The sequence below is a fragment of the Acanthochromis polyacanthus genome, chromosome 6, assembly GCF_021347895.1.
Source record: "Acanthochromis polyacanthus isolate Apoly-LR-REF ecotype Palm Island chromosome 6, KAUST_Apoly_ChrSc, whole genome shotgun sequence".
NCBI lineage: Eukaryota > Metazoa > Chordata > Actinopteri > Pomacentridae > Acanthochromis > Acanthochromis polyacanthus.
This window is the reverse complement of record NC_067118.1, coordinates 7,235,796-7,252,598: the sequence shown is the minus strand read 5'-3', so window position 1 is coordinate 7,252,598 and position 16,803 is coordinate 7,235,796. Positions and strand designations below refer to the sequence as shown.

Sequence of the window (16,803 nt, the reverse complement as noted above, 5' to 3'; positions counted from 1 at the left end):
TTTTAAAACAAAACAGTTCTAGTCAGATCCCTGTGTGTGTCTCTCTGTCTGTGTGGAGGTCTTTTCAGTTACTTCCTGTTTTATTTTGTTAAATTGCCTTCCTTTTTGTGTTCTGGTCTTTTTACTTCCTCTTGTTGCCTGTGTTTCCCTCCTTTTTTGACCGTCCTCATTAGTTTCACCTGAGTCTTGTCTTCCCACTGAGGATCTGTGGCAGGAGGAGAATACGCGGCTAGAATTATTTTGTTGTTTTCAAGAAAGATATTCAAAGTTCTCGTAATATTTTCAGTGGGAGGTTTTCTTTTCGATCCCAGAACGTTCTTCCTAAAGGCAGAATAAAGTTCTCAAGATGTTCTAAAAAAGGTCTTGAAATATAAATATTTGAATTAGCCATCATACTTTTATTAAGGGGCTGCACAGTGGCGTATTGGTTAGCACTAAGCTCTAATAAGTGCTGACAAATATTTGTAAAATATTTATTTTATGTATTTATTTATATTTATTTTTATTTAGCTCTAAAGTGGGCTGCACAGTGGAGTAGTGGTTAGCACTTTTGCCTTACAGCAAGAAGATCCCCGGTTCGAATCCCGGGCTGGGCCTGGGATCTTTCTGCATGGAGTTTGCATGTTCTCCCTGTGCATGTGTGGGTTTCCTCCCTGTTCCCTGGCTTCCACTCACGTCCAAAAACATGCTGAGATTAGTTGGTGTTTCTAAATTGTCCATAGGTGTGAGTGTGATTGTGTGTCTGTATATGTAGCCCTGTGACAGACTGGTGACCTGTCCAGGGTGTCCCCTGGCTTCACCTTGGATAGGCTCCAGCAGCCCCCACGACCCTAGTGAGGATAAAGCGGTGTATAGAGAATGGATAGATGGACTTTTATTAAGGTGTGTGGATCATTGGGCTCATCCAGAACTTCAAAGTCGACACTCGTTCTCCAGCAAAACACCTGGTGAGTCTGAAGAAGATCCAGATGTGTACAGAACAGTGAGACACGCAGAAGCAGAGATGCCTTGATTCTAGTTAAATTTGTAAGTTGAACCAATTCTAAATTTTTCTGCATCAACACAACTTGAAATCCTTAAATTAAATCACTGAATTCAAACTTTAATTCGTCAGCAGCTGCTGTGTGGAAGAGCACTATTTGGCTCTACTGATCAGATTTTCAGTTATTTTATAAACGTCTGACATTCAGGATGATGTGAGGTGTCCAGGATGTTGAATCAACTCTTATTCATGATACACCACACATGGTCAGCTTAAAACTGTGGCTGGTGCTCATTTCTGGACTGAAACTATCGCTGCTGGAACACTGTGATCCATTATTTTATGAACTTAGAGCTTTCTTTACAAGGTTCATACATGGCACCACAGGGTCAACCTCTTCTGTGGGTTAATGACAGAAAACTTCTGCCTGAAAGGTGTAACTTTTTGACTTAGGTCAATATGTGCGGTCCCCTCACCATCCTGAGCTGCACTTCATATTCTGGTGAAGCTTGTTCTTATTTTTAATTTCCTGGCTACCAGCCTCCCTGGACACTTAAGCTGTACTCAATTAGTCAGCTCCTGTAATTATTTGCAGCTTTTAGCAATAGTTACCGCCTCATTTTAAATAAATGTGCCCTGTGCATACTCGTGGATCTGAAGGTAAGAGGTCCTGTTTCCATGCCGATCAGATGGTGCTCTGGGTGAAAAGTGATTTCTAACGAAACAGCTTAGACACTGCAGAGCCTTGCTGCTTATTGGATTTACTTGACTGTTTCGTTCAGTTGACTTGGTGGAAAAGAATCTTTTTGTGATGAGCATCTACCAGACAAGTAAAACTATTTGTTTCTTGGGTATTTGTCTTTTTAGCCGTGCAACAGGCTCGAGTGACGACCAAGTCTGTGTCCACCGCTCTGGTTTAAGCTGAAATGTTTTCTATAAGTCAAAGCTACCTTTTGTGCAGCGTTCCTTCCATGAGCCACTTTAAAAACACCTGTTCCTCCTCCCCAGTCAACATCCATTATAAATATAAAGTGATGATAACAGAGTGAGATGATTACAGTGTTGGAAAAAGAAAAATGCTGCAGCATGAGTACTTATACCATATATATCATAACTGGGTGCAGTCAGCAGAGATCTTATCCACAACGTTAACTAACATCACCTAAAAGGTCTATTTTCTAATAATCTACCAGAGAAAGCTTTAAAAAGTGCATATTAGTGAAACTTTTAATCGTCATAGCACCATGTGGAATAGATGGTTTGTCAGCAAAAAGCCCTGCAACATTCTAGCGATGTTTTCAGAGAGAAATTTTCTTTTAGTTAACAGAATGTTCTTCTGAAAGGCAGGATAAACTTCCCTAAAGACGCTCGCTCTAAAATGTTTTTAAAACATTTTCCAAATGTTGCATCGAAAACCTTCTTCCTTTGTTGTCATATGAGATTGAGGGAATGTTTTCTAGAAGAACGTTCTCAACAGCAACATCCCCAAAACATCCTCAGAACATTGTAGGTAAAATGTTCCACTTTTGTTAATATTTTAAATTACAGGAACGTTTTCTAAAAACACATTCTGTCTTCTGAGGTCTCAATAACATCTGGAGAACATTTTCTGAATGTTGGTTTGAGAACGTTCTTCTTTAGTTATCATGGAGCATAATCTGACAACATCCTCCAAACATCCTCCAAATGTTAGAACGTTCTGTCTTGAAATAGTAAATATCTTTAAAATGGTCTTCGAACATCAAGTTAAAATGTTTTCTTTCAAGCATTATTAGGACTTTTAGGTAACGTTAGTTGATGCTGCATTCTCTGCTTGCTGGGATGTCTGAATAAGTGAGACCTCATGGTTCATTCATGGACTCTTCCTGTGGTGAGTCAAGGTTTGTACCGATGAAAGGTTCTGATGGCTGCTTAAAGACCAGAAATACTAAAAAAAAATGCTAGATTTAAAAATAACCATCCTCATTTAGAGATACGGGGTGGAATAAACAATACACTGTTGATAAGGGTCGCTTCCAAGAATGGGGTTTTCAGTTATTTCTCATTAAGCGTTGCGATTTGACTGACAACTAATTACACGTTGCTGGTTACATGAGCTGCGTTTAGTTTGTTTACTCGTTGATGGAGTGAGAAACCAGCAGCTCAAATGGTTAAAGACGAGGTACAGCTGTGCAGGATCACAAGTGCATTTTCACACCTCTTATGTTACAGATGTCAAAGGTGCAAGGGCAAGTCAGCAGCAGAGCCGGCAGATGGATGGGCCAACGGACACCGGGAGAGGGCTGAATCCGTGCACGCCGGGAGGTGTTAATCTGAGTGTGTGTGATGTGTGCGAGCGTGCACGAGCCCCGGTTCTTGTGCAGTATGTGTAATCAAGCGTCCGTCCGCGCTGAGATGCCCAGTTGATCCGCTGCCAAAATAACCTCCAGCTGCCTGATGCCTGCTGCAGTGTTTTCTTTTTTTTTTTTTTTCAATAAATGTCAGTGAGCTTGTCTGTTCTCTAAATATGGGGGATCGGATGGTGTGCCAAAACAAGGGGTTGTCCATCAGGAGATTGTAAGAGGGCACAAAGTAAAGTCGAATTTGATTGGTTGGCTTCTGTCTGGAGTCGGGTTCTGCGGCCCAATCCGGATCATTTTTAGTAAAATGGTGGCTGGATGAGAGGGTACTTATGGAGGGGAGTGAAGCCTCAGAGATACCTGACCTGTGCAGAGGGGAGGCTTTCTTTTCTAGTCGTCTGCTGTTTGTTCTGGTGTCTGTTGATCAGCACAGCCGGCCGCCATGGTAAGAAACAGAAAACTGAAAGAGGAGGGAAAAGTCGACAAGGAGGAGGCGATTTAGTTTCAACGAATCTTTGAGGACTTTGTTTGTTTTCAACTGATGAGGACGAAAGAAGATCCAAATCCTCACACTGCAGGACAACCTGGATTTCTAAACAAGTGATGTTTTCTCTCCTGGAATTCTTGGGAATTTAATTCACACACTTTGGCCTTTTATGATACTCGCTACAGAAAAACTAGTTCCTCCGACTGGTAACCTGCTGCTGTCCGGCTTCTCTACTCTCGCTGCTTTTGTGCTCCATCACTTTGTGGCTGAGCTCAATGTGATTGATATTTAGATTCAAGGCAGCGATACTAAAGATAGAAAGCACACAGCTGAGTAAAGTGAGAAGACTTGCTGCCTTTTCCATACTTAGGACGCTCAACCTTGAGAAAATCCCTCTCAAATCCTCTCCCAAGACTCATCTTAAAAATAGCTTTAAAGTGGACTAATGGTCTTCCATGTATTAATAGGGTTCTGTTGAGCAAACAAGTACTTCACTGTTCGAGTCTGTAAACTAATTAAGGGGAAAATCAACCTAAATCCATCTAAATATGACTTTGTTAGTTGTGTCTTGCTGTCAACAACTCAACTGAGTACTGGGACAGAACTGATATTTTTCTCTCCTATTCACAGTGTGAACAAGATGCTGTCTGGACAGATTCCTGTTTGATTAACTGTATTGTCTGCAGTGCAATTTGAAGTTACAATGCCCGAGTCTGGACAAACTGAGAGGTTTTAAAGTACACATTTGATGGTTCAAACTGTGATTAAACCGTTTCTGCAAAAAAACGTCATTATTCAATTTCTCCTCAGAAATTTTCCCCCGAATTTGGACGTAACATGTTTTACTTTGTTCCCCTTTAAGAAGCGTCTCTAACAAGTTCGGCCAGATGGCAGAGGATTAAACTTCTGATTATTTCCTGTCCCTGGCTGTCACTTTATCAATAATAGTTGAGTCTCATGCTTTCTGTCCAGGCTTAAATATAAGACGGAGGGATCGCACCGGCACTTTTGGACATCTTAGCCCCCTAAGACCTACAAAAAAAACATTCTTAAAACATATTTTCCTCAACAGAGGCACACGTTGCCCCATAAAAGATCCATATGATGCAGTAGGATGCAAATATTTATCTTTTTCTCATTTCAGTCTGTATGTAAAGATCAATTTGTAAAGACAAACTGTACTAAGTGAAAGTTGAAAGCAGTGAACATCAGGCCGACAATCATCAAAATGCTATAAAGAGGCAAACTCTAGGATCTTTTGAAAGTTGTTCACGACATCTCTACAGCACACTGTAGAACAGAGCAGAACATGCAGAACGTTTTTTTTCCGCAGCAAACTGAGTAACTTTCTTTGAAAAAGTGACTGAAGTCGGACCAGAGTGGGCAGATACACTTCCAATGAATCCATTTCCTCTCATGAAACCTCACATGACACCATCAAAGATTTCATTTCAGAAATTAGTCTTTGTTGAAGTTGATTTCACTCGTGCTGTTTGTGCTGTGATTGTCCACTTGCTATGTAAAGGTCCATTGTTCTCCCATCATCGCTCTGCTGCAATGATGTATTATTCCTTTTTTGACCACCTCAGCTTGTAATTTTCCACTCCTCCCTTTCTCAACATTATTCTCTCCTGTGAAGCCCACCGACGCCCAAAGTGACGCCCGGTCCTTCCTGACCGAGGAGATGATTGCTGGTCAGTAACTCCCTTCATGCTGCTTGTACTGATTGCAGCAGCAATAACTTTCAAGGACAACATTTAAGAGAAAATCTTTGCTAGTTTCCACTGGTCTGACTTTAAACTGCTTCTGTGTCTTGCCTCCCAGAGTTCAAGGCCGCCTTCGACATGTTTGACACCGACGGCGGCGGTGACATCAGCACCAAGGAGTTGGGCACCGTGATGAGGATGTTGGGTCAGAACCCATCCAGGGAGGAGCTGGACGCCATCATCGAGGAGGTTGATGAGGATGGTGAGATAAGAATTAGCTTCCTCATCTGTCAAACGTCAGGCCTCCGGTTCAGGCTGCATTTTCTGTTAAATAATTGGAGTGGCACCTCTAATCCCAGAAAACCCTGATGACATCGACGCGTTATTTTCATTCTCCAGACCGACGGCTTTACGCAGCTGTTTTTACAGGCTCCTTGTGATTAGTGAACGGATCTTTATGTGTAAAATCAGTGGTGTGTCTCTTTAACCCCTTGATGTGCAGTGTGGGTCAGGAGATACCCATTTCCCATTGGATTTGGGTCACTTTTGACCCATGGTGTGCATCAAAGGGTTGAGCAAAGATTATCAAAGTTTGTGAACAGTCAAGAGGAGAAAGTGTCAAAAAGATATTGTGCATTATCTCAAATTATGTGGGTACTTCAAAAAGTTCTCTGCATGACATGAAATCAAGGGCTGTAACTCTTGAACTGTTGCTTGATGAACCTTTTTCATCCGATTTGCAAAGTCTGACTTCTGTCTGTTCACAAACTGACATCCTGTTTGCATGGTGGTCATTTACAGAGAGGTGAAAAGGTCATGGATGCTGTTGAGGAGAATCTGGAGGTTTAAAATATGAACTTTGTCCATGAATGCATGGTGAAGCTTGAACATCAGTGAACAAAGTGTATTAAAATTAAAGGAGAATTTATTGAAAAATAATGCAGCAACAATCTTTCTCCTGAGATGTTTTCTGGTGATGAGAACTGTTTATATGTTTAACCATAATGTGTCTTAAATATATCGCACATCATCTCAAACTATGATGCTTCAAAAGTTGTCTGTCTCACATGGAAATAAGAGGGGTAACTCTAATTTTGGGGGCATAACTGTACACCATGAAGCCTTATATCAGTGTCTACAAAAAAGCTACACTGTTTCAATCAATCAAAAAAAAGTGAAAAGTGTATTAAAAAATAAAGTAAAATGTTCTTGCATTATTTTCCAGTATAATCTTTCTCCTGTGACGCTTTCTGGTGGCAATGGGAACTTTTTAAGTACACTTATAGAAATATGTTTAACTGTACTGTTTCAAAAATGTATCCCACATCATGTCAAACTATGAGGGTACTTCAAAAGCTCATGAACCTTTTTCATCCAACCTGCAAAGTCTGCCGTCTGTCTGTTCCCAAACTGGTATCTCACCTGCCTGGTCACCGTTTACAGAGTAATGAAAAGGTCGTGCATGCTGTTGAGGAGAATCTGGAGGGGATCCCTGTCCATGAAGTGATAACAATCTTTCTCTTGTGACGTTCTCCTCAGGCAGCGGAACCATCGACTTTGAGGAGTTCTTGGTCATGATGGTGCAGCAGTTAAAGGAGGACCAGGCTGGAAAGAGTGAAGAGGAACTTTCAGAATGCTTCCGTATTTTTGACAAGTATGACACGATGTCAACATCCCATTGTACTACATTCATTATTTTTTATATATATACACACACATCCAGATTTGAAAGCTTAGGAACCATTTTTATTTGTTGTTCTGTATCGTCCTCCTGCTCCTTACTCTGAGTATTTATCTCAATTCTCAGACTTTTCATCTTTGTGCTTAGTTCAGACTTTAACATTCCTGTTGATGTTGACAGTGACAGTCTTACGACAGCTTTTAATTCAATGTTGAACTTAATTGCTTTTTCTCAACATGTAAATAAACCTACTCATAGTTTTACTCACACCCTTCACCTCGTTCTGACTTACGGCATAGAAATCAAACAGTTAACAGCATTTCCCCAGAACCCTCTTCTTCCTGACCATTTTATGATAACATTTCAATTTACAACAATGGATTGTACAGAAGTTGAGAATAAATATCGTTACAGTAGATGTCTGTCTGACAATTCGGTAACTAAATTTAAGGAAGTAATACCCTCTCTATTTACTTCAGCAACATTTACTGATAAATCAGAAGGCAAATATTATAATTTTACCACCACAGAAGTGGATTATGTTGTTAATAATGCTTCCGCCTCACTGTGTACAACATTTCCTCTACCTCTACGTCTCTACCTCTTCTGTCCCTCTCAACTGCCGGCCAGCAGCAGATGGGTTTCCCCACACAAAGAGCCGGGTTCTGCTCGAGGTTTTTTCCCCTGTTTAAAGGGTGTTTTTCTTGCCACTGTCGCCTTAGGGCTGCTCTGGGGGTTCAGGCATATGGGTTCTGTAAAGCGCCTTGAGACACTTTGACTGTAATTGGTGCTATAAAAATAAAATTGAATTGAATTGAACTTGATAGTATTGCACCTGTAAAAAAGAAAGTTCTATCTCAGAGAGGACCTGCTCCTTGGTATAATTCCCAGCTGCAGACTTTAAAGCACGCGTCCCGAAAGCTGGAAAGGAAGTGGTATTCTACTAGTTTAGAGGAAGTTTACGTAGCTTGGAAAAATAGTCTAGTAATTTATAAATAAAAAACAAACTCTTTATGAAGAGATTTTTTTTCATAGTGGAAAATTTTCTTTAATACAGGAAAACACAAAACAACCCCAGGTTCCTCTTCAGCTCTGTAGCCAGGCTGACAAAGACTCAGAGCTCTGTTAAACTTTGTATTCCTTTAGCTCTGAGCAGTAACGACTTCATGAGCTTCTTTACCACTTAGATCCTTTTTAATTCCTGTGAGATGTCATATAAATAACGAATAAAAAAGGATCTAAGTGGTTCCAGACTTTGTATACAATATACTCTGGTTTCTATGCAGTTGTTTGGAGACAAATTACACAATAGTAATAGAGCAGACTGTTCAGAAATCTTAGTCTCTGGTAATCCGTCTGCCTGAAACATGAGATCTCACATTCTTCTGTCTCCAAGGTTAAAACTTTTTCCCAGTTTTTTAAAAAGCTGTGCCAAAAAATTGTCAACTTTTAGTATCTTCTGTTCCTGATAATAAGATTCTGTTGTTCCTGACATACAACATTGCGATGAATATTTTCTTGCATATTAACTTGTGTTTTATGGAACTTTTTATATTTATCTGCTTCTTAATATCATGCAAACAAACAAACAAACAAGTCTTCTGTATGTATTAACATCAAATCAAATTACTAATTTTACAAGCGCATTAGGAAAGTTGTTCTCTTCAACCTACATGGCACTTTAGCGTCTTTTAGCGAATAATGTAGGTTTAAAAAGCTTCTAATGTTGCTCTTCAATAACCCTTACTTATTTAGTATTTTTGGATTAACCAGTAAACTGTTTGAGAATGTCCACGGTGAGAGATCTGTTGTGAATTAAACGATATTTTCTTGACCCACAGGAACGGAGACGGTTTCATCGATCGTGAGGAGTTCGGAGACATCCTCCTCAAAACCGGAGAGAACGTTGCAGAGGAAGATATCGATGAGATGTTTGGAGAATCAGACACAAACAAGGACGGAAAGATTGATTTTGATGGTAAGACTGAGATATTTACAGCGAGAACAAAGACTGTGTTGTTGTTGTATGAGAGGAAGAAAAGCTGACCGGACGTCCAGATCCACAAAAAAACAAAGAATCTAGGGTTAAGACTGGAGGGAATCCTCAGATTTAAAGGAATATGAGAAGCAGATTAAGTTGAGCAGCTTTCAGATCAATAACTGGTTAGCTTAGCTTAGCATAAAGACTGGAAACAGAGCAATACTACGAGTTTCAGAGCAACAACAAAGCTATTCATTCAAATACTATGCTCTGCTGTGACAGCCTCCTCCTACCTTAGACATTGACAAGTAACGAACTCCCTGAAAAATAAAAGCTGTAAAAGCTAACTGTGAATTTGTGCCCTGCGATAATACAATAAGGAATTAAGACATGACACGTTAATAAGCTTCAAAGGTTCTGGTGTTTCGTGACCTTTGTGCAGAAACAGACTAAACGTTGCCCCCAGCTGACACATCCATAGGTTAGTCTTTTTTTGCTAAGCTAAGCTAAGCTAAGCTAAGCACCTGTTAGCTCTCTGACTCTAGAAAAAGACAGGAAACGGTGACATCATCCACTGGTTTACATTGGAGCTGAATTAAAGCCTGAAGAATGTCGTTCTGGTCGACTCCATCTTCTGTGGTTGGAGTCACAAACTTCTAATATGGGAAGCAATGTGGAGTAGAGGAACGTTCCAGCAACGTTAGCTAACATTATCTACAAGTTCTAATAATGTTCTAAAGAAAACATTTTAAACTGATGTTCAAAGAACGTTTAAGGATATTTATCATTTCTAATAATGTTCCTGTGAGGTTAAAAGTGAAGTAAGACAGAACGTTTTAACATTCAGAGGATGTTTGGAGGATGTTGTGTTGTTGAGAACGTTCTTCTATAAAATGTGCCCACAGTGTTTCATGACAACAAACGAAGGATGCTGTCAGTGCAATATTTGGAAAATGTTTTAATAACATTTTTAGAATGTTCCTTCAATGTTACATGACAGCAGAGGAAAGACGTTCTCAATGCAACATACAACATTTTTAGAGCATCTTTACAGAACTTTGTTCTGCCTTTGAGAACATTCTAGCAACTAAAAGAAAGGTTCCTGTTAAAATATCACAAGAACGTTGCAGAACATTCTGAAAATGTGTTTAGAAGAACAAAAAAATCGAGCTGGACCCATCAAGCAGAGAACGTTCCCACAACGCTAGCTGATGTTATCTACAAGTTCTAATAAGTTTTGAGAGAAAACATTTTAATCTGATGTTCAAAGAACGTTTTAAGGATATTTATAATTTCTAATAATGTTCCTGTGAGGTTAAAAGTGAACTAAGACAAAACGTTTTAACATTCAGAGGATGTTTGGAGGATGTTGTCAGATTATGTTCCATGATAACTAAAGAAGAACGTTCTCAAACCAACATTCAGAAAATGTTCTCCAGATGTTATCGAGACCTCAGAAGACAGAATGTGTTTTTATAAAACGTTCCTGTAATTTTAAATATTATCAAAGGTGGAGCGTTTCACCTGCAATGTTCTGGGGATGTTTTGGTGATGTTGCTGTTGAGAACGTTCTTCTATAAAAAGTTCCCATAATGTTACATGATAACAAAAGCAGGATGTTCTCAATGCAACATTTATAATACGTTTTAGGAACAGTTTTAGAGGATGTTTAGGGAACTTTATTCTGCTTTAAAGAAGAACATTGTGGGAACTAAAAGAAAACCTGTCTTTGAAATCATTGACAGAACTTTGTAGAATTTTCTCAGAAAGTTTTTAGAACAAACATTTTTTAGCTGGGATGTAACACAATTTGACAAAGTTCTCCAAATATCCTTTGAATGTTGTGATTAGAACATTATGTTTTAAGAAACGTTTCTTCTCATGGAACATAATTTAAAATGATAAATATCCTTTTCCCTTATTCTTTGAACATTAGATTAAAAATGTTGTCTTTAAATAATATTTCACGACCTGTTGGTAATATTGTGGGAATGTTTTTGTCTTGCTGGGAGAAGGTAATCAGGTTCCTTACAAAATATGGACTTTAGGATTCAGTCTGTGTTTTGACATGAAGGATTTAAACTTGAAGATGAAAATAATAGATAAGAAAGTGGAGAATAAATTCGTACAGCGTGGGGAATATAGATCTCATCATCATGTTGGACATTCTGCATTAAAATCACACATTCTCAGTGAGTCTCCAGCACCCTGATGGACTAATCGTTTTCTCTGATCGACTGTCACGTTCTTTTTGTGCCTCCAGAGTTTCTGAAGATGATGGAGAACGTCCAGTAATGACACCGGCCCAACATTCCTTCCTTCCTCTGGGAGAAAACGACGGAAAATCTGCTCCATAACCTGAAGAACGTTGTGGTTCCTCCGATGTGATACAAACAAGCCCCCGCCCATCCGTCCGGTTGAGGATATCTAAAAATATCCACTCAGACCTTTTAGGACGAAGACACTTTCCCCCCTCGGACACCTCAGAGCGTCGGACGCCCAGCTGTCTTCCTTTAGCAGCTGCTGTTCCTCCAGAAATGCTACACCGTCGAGCTCCAACCCCCAAACTGAACCTCCTCTCCACCCTGATCTGCTTTCTAAATAAATCTACTTTTCTTCTTCCACCGACTGTGCATCTTTGCAAGTTTTTTCCTGCTCCTTCACGCATGCCTGAAGTGTCTTGACTGAATTTTTGGTCGGTTTCTGCTCATATTTCAGCAGCTTTACTGGGACTTTTAGATTCTCAAGTCCACACGAGCCCATACACTTTCTACGTCAGCTTTCCTTCATGCAAACACCACAACTGGTCCTAAAACCTACAAACCAGCCTCCACGTTTCACTTTAGAACACCACAGAAAGCCCCTAAAAGCCTCCCTGTCTCTTTCAAGAAAAACAGTCACTTCTGAGCAACGTTTCTGGCTCAAACTGATCTTTTCCAATTTGTTCTGTCTTAAATTTCTATTATTAATCTTCTCAAAGGAGTTTCCAGAGTGTGAGCAGCCACAGAGCAGAGATGTCAGGTCTTCCTCCGGGTATTTAGCTTCTCCTCGGGGTCCCATCCTGCCTCCTCCGAGCTCCTCCCTCCAGGAACCAGGTGCCATAAAAGGACCACCAGGTTGTGTTTGTGGCTCCAGGTTTCTGGCCTCTCAGTCTGAAATCTGCCTTCTATTCAGGGCGCCGAGGGATGGGTGGGGTTTAGAGATGGTGAGATGAGGTCCGGCCCTGCAGCTTTTTTCTCCCAGTGTTGAGTTTCACACTCAGATCCCTCACAAAATCCATAACCTACTTAGAAATCTCCCCCTCCGTGCTCCTGGTCTTATTGTTTACATGGCCTGAATAGAAATCCAGAGTGATGTGAGCTGCGAGAACTGTGGTTTAGTTTTGAATTTCAGTGCATTTTGCTTGTCTAAGTTCACAGTGGGACTCCCACAACAAACCCAAAGTCACACACATTGTCATATCTTTTGCACGTTTTCATTCTCTCCTCCAAAACTTTGCAGTTTTCCTCCTGCATCTCCTCGCGTTTACATTTTTCTGCCTCAAAAATCTCCCACTTTGCTTCTTTTACGTTCTTAATCCTGCAACTTGTAGAAACTAGAGCTTTTCCTCTCCAAAGTGTGATTGGCTTGTGGTGGCCCCAGAACCCTAAAAGTTCAGGATACTAAATCTGGAGGCCTGTGAGAGGCAGGGGGCGGGACCTGGCCGCCCCGTTTAAAGTGTGTCTGAACCTTCACTTGACGTCTAGTCTCTCTGTTGGGGTGCACACGGATTGACCACTCCTTTGGGCTTTTCTTTTTTCCTTGGATATTTGGGGGGGAAAAGCTAATCCACAAACATGGTAAGACAAAAAGATTGCACAACATTGACGCACTGAGCTGTTGCCAAATTGATCAGTGAAGCAGCCAGAATGAGAGTTTGTGTACAGTACATGAATGAGTAATAAAAGCATGTTTAAAAAATGTAGTTTTTGAAAAGTATGCTTGGTGATGTTAACTGTCAGCTTAAAAAGAGTAGTTGGATTGATTTTTATCTGCATCTCAGCTTTTTAATGCAGTTATTTGTTGCATTTCAATTGAATTCCTACTAAATATCCATTTAAAATTCCAATTTGAGCTACTTTCCTCTTGCAAATGCTCTAAATCCTTCTAGAAGTTTAACTCTGGCTGCTGGTGAGGAGCAGGTTTGGTGTCAGCTGGGAATTCTGCTTAGGCAACAAATTCCCCGGGATTGGATGTCTGCAGGCCTTATACAGCAAGCCTAATGTGTTGAGCCTGAAATAGCCGGACTCATTTTCACCCAGCTCCAAATTCCTCCTGAGATGCCGCCACTAAATCCTGCAACACATGACTGATGTGTTACATGTTGAAACGGTGTTATCACAAAACATTAATGACTCCCTGGCATAAAAAATACAACAATATCTTCAGAATATTGGTCTAAAATGATTTTTAATTAATCGTATGCACTGTATTTTAATGTCCCAGGTGTCATTATTGTTTTCAGTGATAATATTTTAGATGTTTAGTCTAAAATCTGGTGTTTTTAAGCAGTTTTATTTTTAGAATTAATCATAAGAGCAGCCAGAATGTCAAAAATATATATATTTTTGCAATCTTAGCGATAATAATTCGGTTTTAAGGTTTAGCTAAATCTACAGAGTTTAACTGGAATAATCACTGAAGCCTAAATGAAGCCTGCAGTGAGATATAAGGTGACAAAGTGGATCCTGTTTTCTTCCAGACTGACGCGCAACAAGAGGCCCGCTCCTACCTGAGCGAGGAAATGTTGGCTGGTGAGTAACGCGTTACAGAAGTAATCCATTACTTTAACCAAGTATGAGTAATAGATTGCACATTGTGTGTTTTTTTTAAATCATCACGACATCAAATGAATCGTGTAGTTCCACTTTGTATCGTTTTTTCTAAAAATGTGAGCAAAACTGCGAAAAATCAGGCCCAATATGACCTTCAGCAAGAAGCAAAAAATGCATAAAGGAATTCTTATTTTTACCACCATAATGTTCTGTTATGTTAAAATTAATGATTTACTGTTTGGAACTGACGAGTGGTGAACACAGACAAATGAAGCCCGAGAAACTGCGCACGAAGACGCGTAATTTCTGCTCTTTATTTCTCCAGAGTTCAAAGCCGCCTTCGACATGTTCGACACCGACGGTGGCGGTGATATCAGCACCAAGGAGTTGGGTACCGTGATGAGGATGTTGGGTCAGAACCCGACAAGAGAGGAGTTGGATGAGATCATCGAGGAGGTCGATGAGGACGGTGAGGAAAAGTTGTTTCACATATACAGCGGCGCAGTACACCTGCTGTGCGCAAAAAGCGTTTTTACTCACGGACAATAGGCGCATCTGGCACTTTTATACTCTTTTATCAGTGCATCTTCTGTGATAAATCCTCACACATGTACGCACACGCAAGCAGCACGCACGCACGCACACACACATTACATCTGCTGTGCGCATAAAGTGATTTTACGCACAAGAAATACGCACGTCTGGGTCTGGGCACTTTCATTGTACATCTTCTGTGATAAATCATTTGTCATTTGCCCACGTGCACACGCACACACATGCAAGCGCATTTCTAGGTTCTGCTTTGAATGATTAGATTATTAAATTATACAGGATGTAGTTTATATTTTGCAGTGCTTAAAACGAGTCCGAATTTGGGCCGGTCGTCGCTAATCAATGACACGGCCCCTTTTCAACCCTCAGGTAGCGGTACCATCGACTTCGAGGAGTTCTTGGTCATGATGGTGAGGCTGCTAAAGGAGGACCAGGCCGGCAAGAGCGAGGAAGAGTTGGCAGAGTGCTTCCGTGTGTTCGACAAGTACGTGCGCAGTGTTCCTGTCTGTGCCACGGCCTGGTGTTCATGACGCCATGATTTGTTTCCCACAAATGTGATTGCTTGTCCGTTCAGTTCCACACTGTGTTCTTTTCCTTCAGGAACGGCGACGGCTACATCGACAGAGAGGAGTTCGCCCTCATCATCCGCAGCACCGGTGAGCCAATCACAGAGGATGAGATCGACGAGCTGCTGAAGGATGGAGACAAAAACGCCGACGGCATGCTGGACTTTGACGGTGCGTACAAGATGATGATGATGAACCACTTCACTGTATAAACGACTTTCTCAATGTAAAGACGTTAACTTGCAATCCATTAAACATCAAAATGAGGGACATAGAGAGGGTTTGATGTCAAAATGAACATTTTTACAAACTTCTTGTTGGGGTTAACTGAAAACATCTTTATTTTAAGTATTTACTGCAGCTGTTGAGCATTAAAATCCTTCTGTTAGTCTATGTGTGTAGATCCTCAGTCATCTGAGTCGTCACAATTCTAAGAGCTTCAGTAGACAGAAACTGGATGTCTATTTTTTGGTTCTTGGAGATGTTCTACCTCTCCAAAACTGAAGGAGCCTCTTGCATGAGACGCGAAACATCTTCAAGAACCTAAAAAGAGAGTCCAGTTGAGTTGGATGACTTTATTAATCCTGGAAGGGAAATTAAGTTGTTACAGCAGCATGGATATTCAGTAAAAGGGGTAAACAATAAGACAACACGGAGCATTAGGGTGTAAAGTGAAGGGAAAATAAAAAATATGTGAGATATAATATGGAAAAATCAACAGGATGTGCTGCTATCTGCTGAAGCTCCAAGGATTCTGTTCTGCAGCTCATCAGGTGTGTTGAGGTTGTAGTGGGTGAACTGTCAAATATTTCTCTGAATTATGGAATAGTTTTCATCCTCCAGTCCTCATTTCACATTTAGAGACAGAAGGAAACAAAAGGCTGATTTGCTGCCGATGATCTCATGAATTGAAGTTCTCCGTCTCTTTTCATTCCCAGAATTCCTCAAGATGATGGAGAATGTGCAGTAAACCCAGAAAGACTCACGGACATTCCTCCACCCTCCTGTGAAGCCCCACTCTGAACCCACCTGAACCACCTTTTCCCTCCCTCCACCCTCCTCCCACCTATCTTCTCCATCCTCAAAGTCATCCTCAACAGAAAGCTAGGGCACCTGGCGGGGGTCGCTGGCCGGGCTACACTCTTCCCCGGCCGGATAGTTGAACGCAGACGCCGACACCGTTGGGCTGCGACGGGGAAACTCACACCTTCTGCATGGCGTAACATCAGCGACCCCCTCCTCTCTGCTGGAAAAAAAAGCCTCCGATCTAGATGTAGTCTAGATAGACGGGCAGCCTGCTACCTGCTGCTTAGACCAATTCATTCAACCACTTCACTGTACAAAGACGTACATTTGCTTGAAGAGAATAAATGAACTAACACATGCTCTCTTGTAGTTGGTCTGTCATATTTATGGTCTGTGTAAAAAAAAAAAGTTTGTTTTGAGGAATATCAATAAAATCTCTTTGTTTCTTCTTTTGTCCATTTTTTTTAACCACAGCTGGTTTTGTACTCAGCAGAAGATGTCCGATGACTGTTTCCCATGCCCAGGATTCCTGGCTGTGATGATGCAGCTGAAATTAAGGGTTCGGGCCTCATGAAGAAAGGCTAACTTATACAATTAATTATTTTGTCTATGAATCTGCTCTTTTAACATTCTTATAGTTTCCCAGACTCAAAGTTCGTGTTATCAGAT

The 16,803-nt window shown here is 40.7% G+C and overlaps 2 protein-coding genes across 2 annotated transcripts; both read left to right on the top strand.

The window, feature by feature from the left end:
* Window positions 1-3,639: 3,639 nt before the first annotated feature.
* LOC110970428 (troponin C, skeletal muscle-like) lies at window positions 3,640-11,804 on the top strand. The gene is made up of 6 exons (XM_022220712.2): window positions 3,640-3,766; window positions 5,448-5,502; window positions 5,633-5,776; window positions 7,054-7,168; window positions 9,037-9,173; window positions 11,440-11,804. The coding sequence occupies exons 1-6, from the start codon at window positions 3,764-3,766 to the stop codon at window positions 11,469-11,471; spliced, it is 486 nt and encodes a 161-aa protein (XP_022076404.1). The 5' UTR covers window positions 3,640-3,763; the 3' UTR covers window positions 11,472-11,804.
* A 1,076-nt stretch (window positions 11,805-12,880) lies between these two features.
* On the top strand, window positions 12,881-16,583 carry tnnc2.2 (troponin C2, fast skeletal type, tandem duplicate 2). Its single transcript, XM_022220713.2, has 6 exons — window positions 12,881-13,015; window positions 13,918-13,969; window positions 14,316-14,459; window positions 14,912-15,026; window positions 15,143-15,279; window positions 16,047-16,583. Exons 1-6 carry the CDS (start codon window positions 13,013-13,015, stop codon window positions 16,076-16,078), a joined length of 483 nt encoding a protein of 160 aa, XP_022076405.1. The 5' UTR covers window positions 12,881-13,012; the 3' UTR covers window positions 16,079-16,583.
* The last annotated feature ends 220 nt before the right edge of the window (window positions 16,584-16,803 follow it).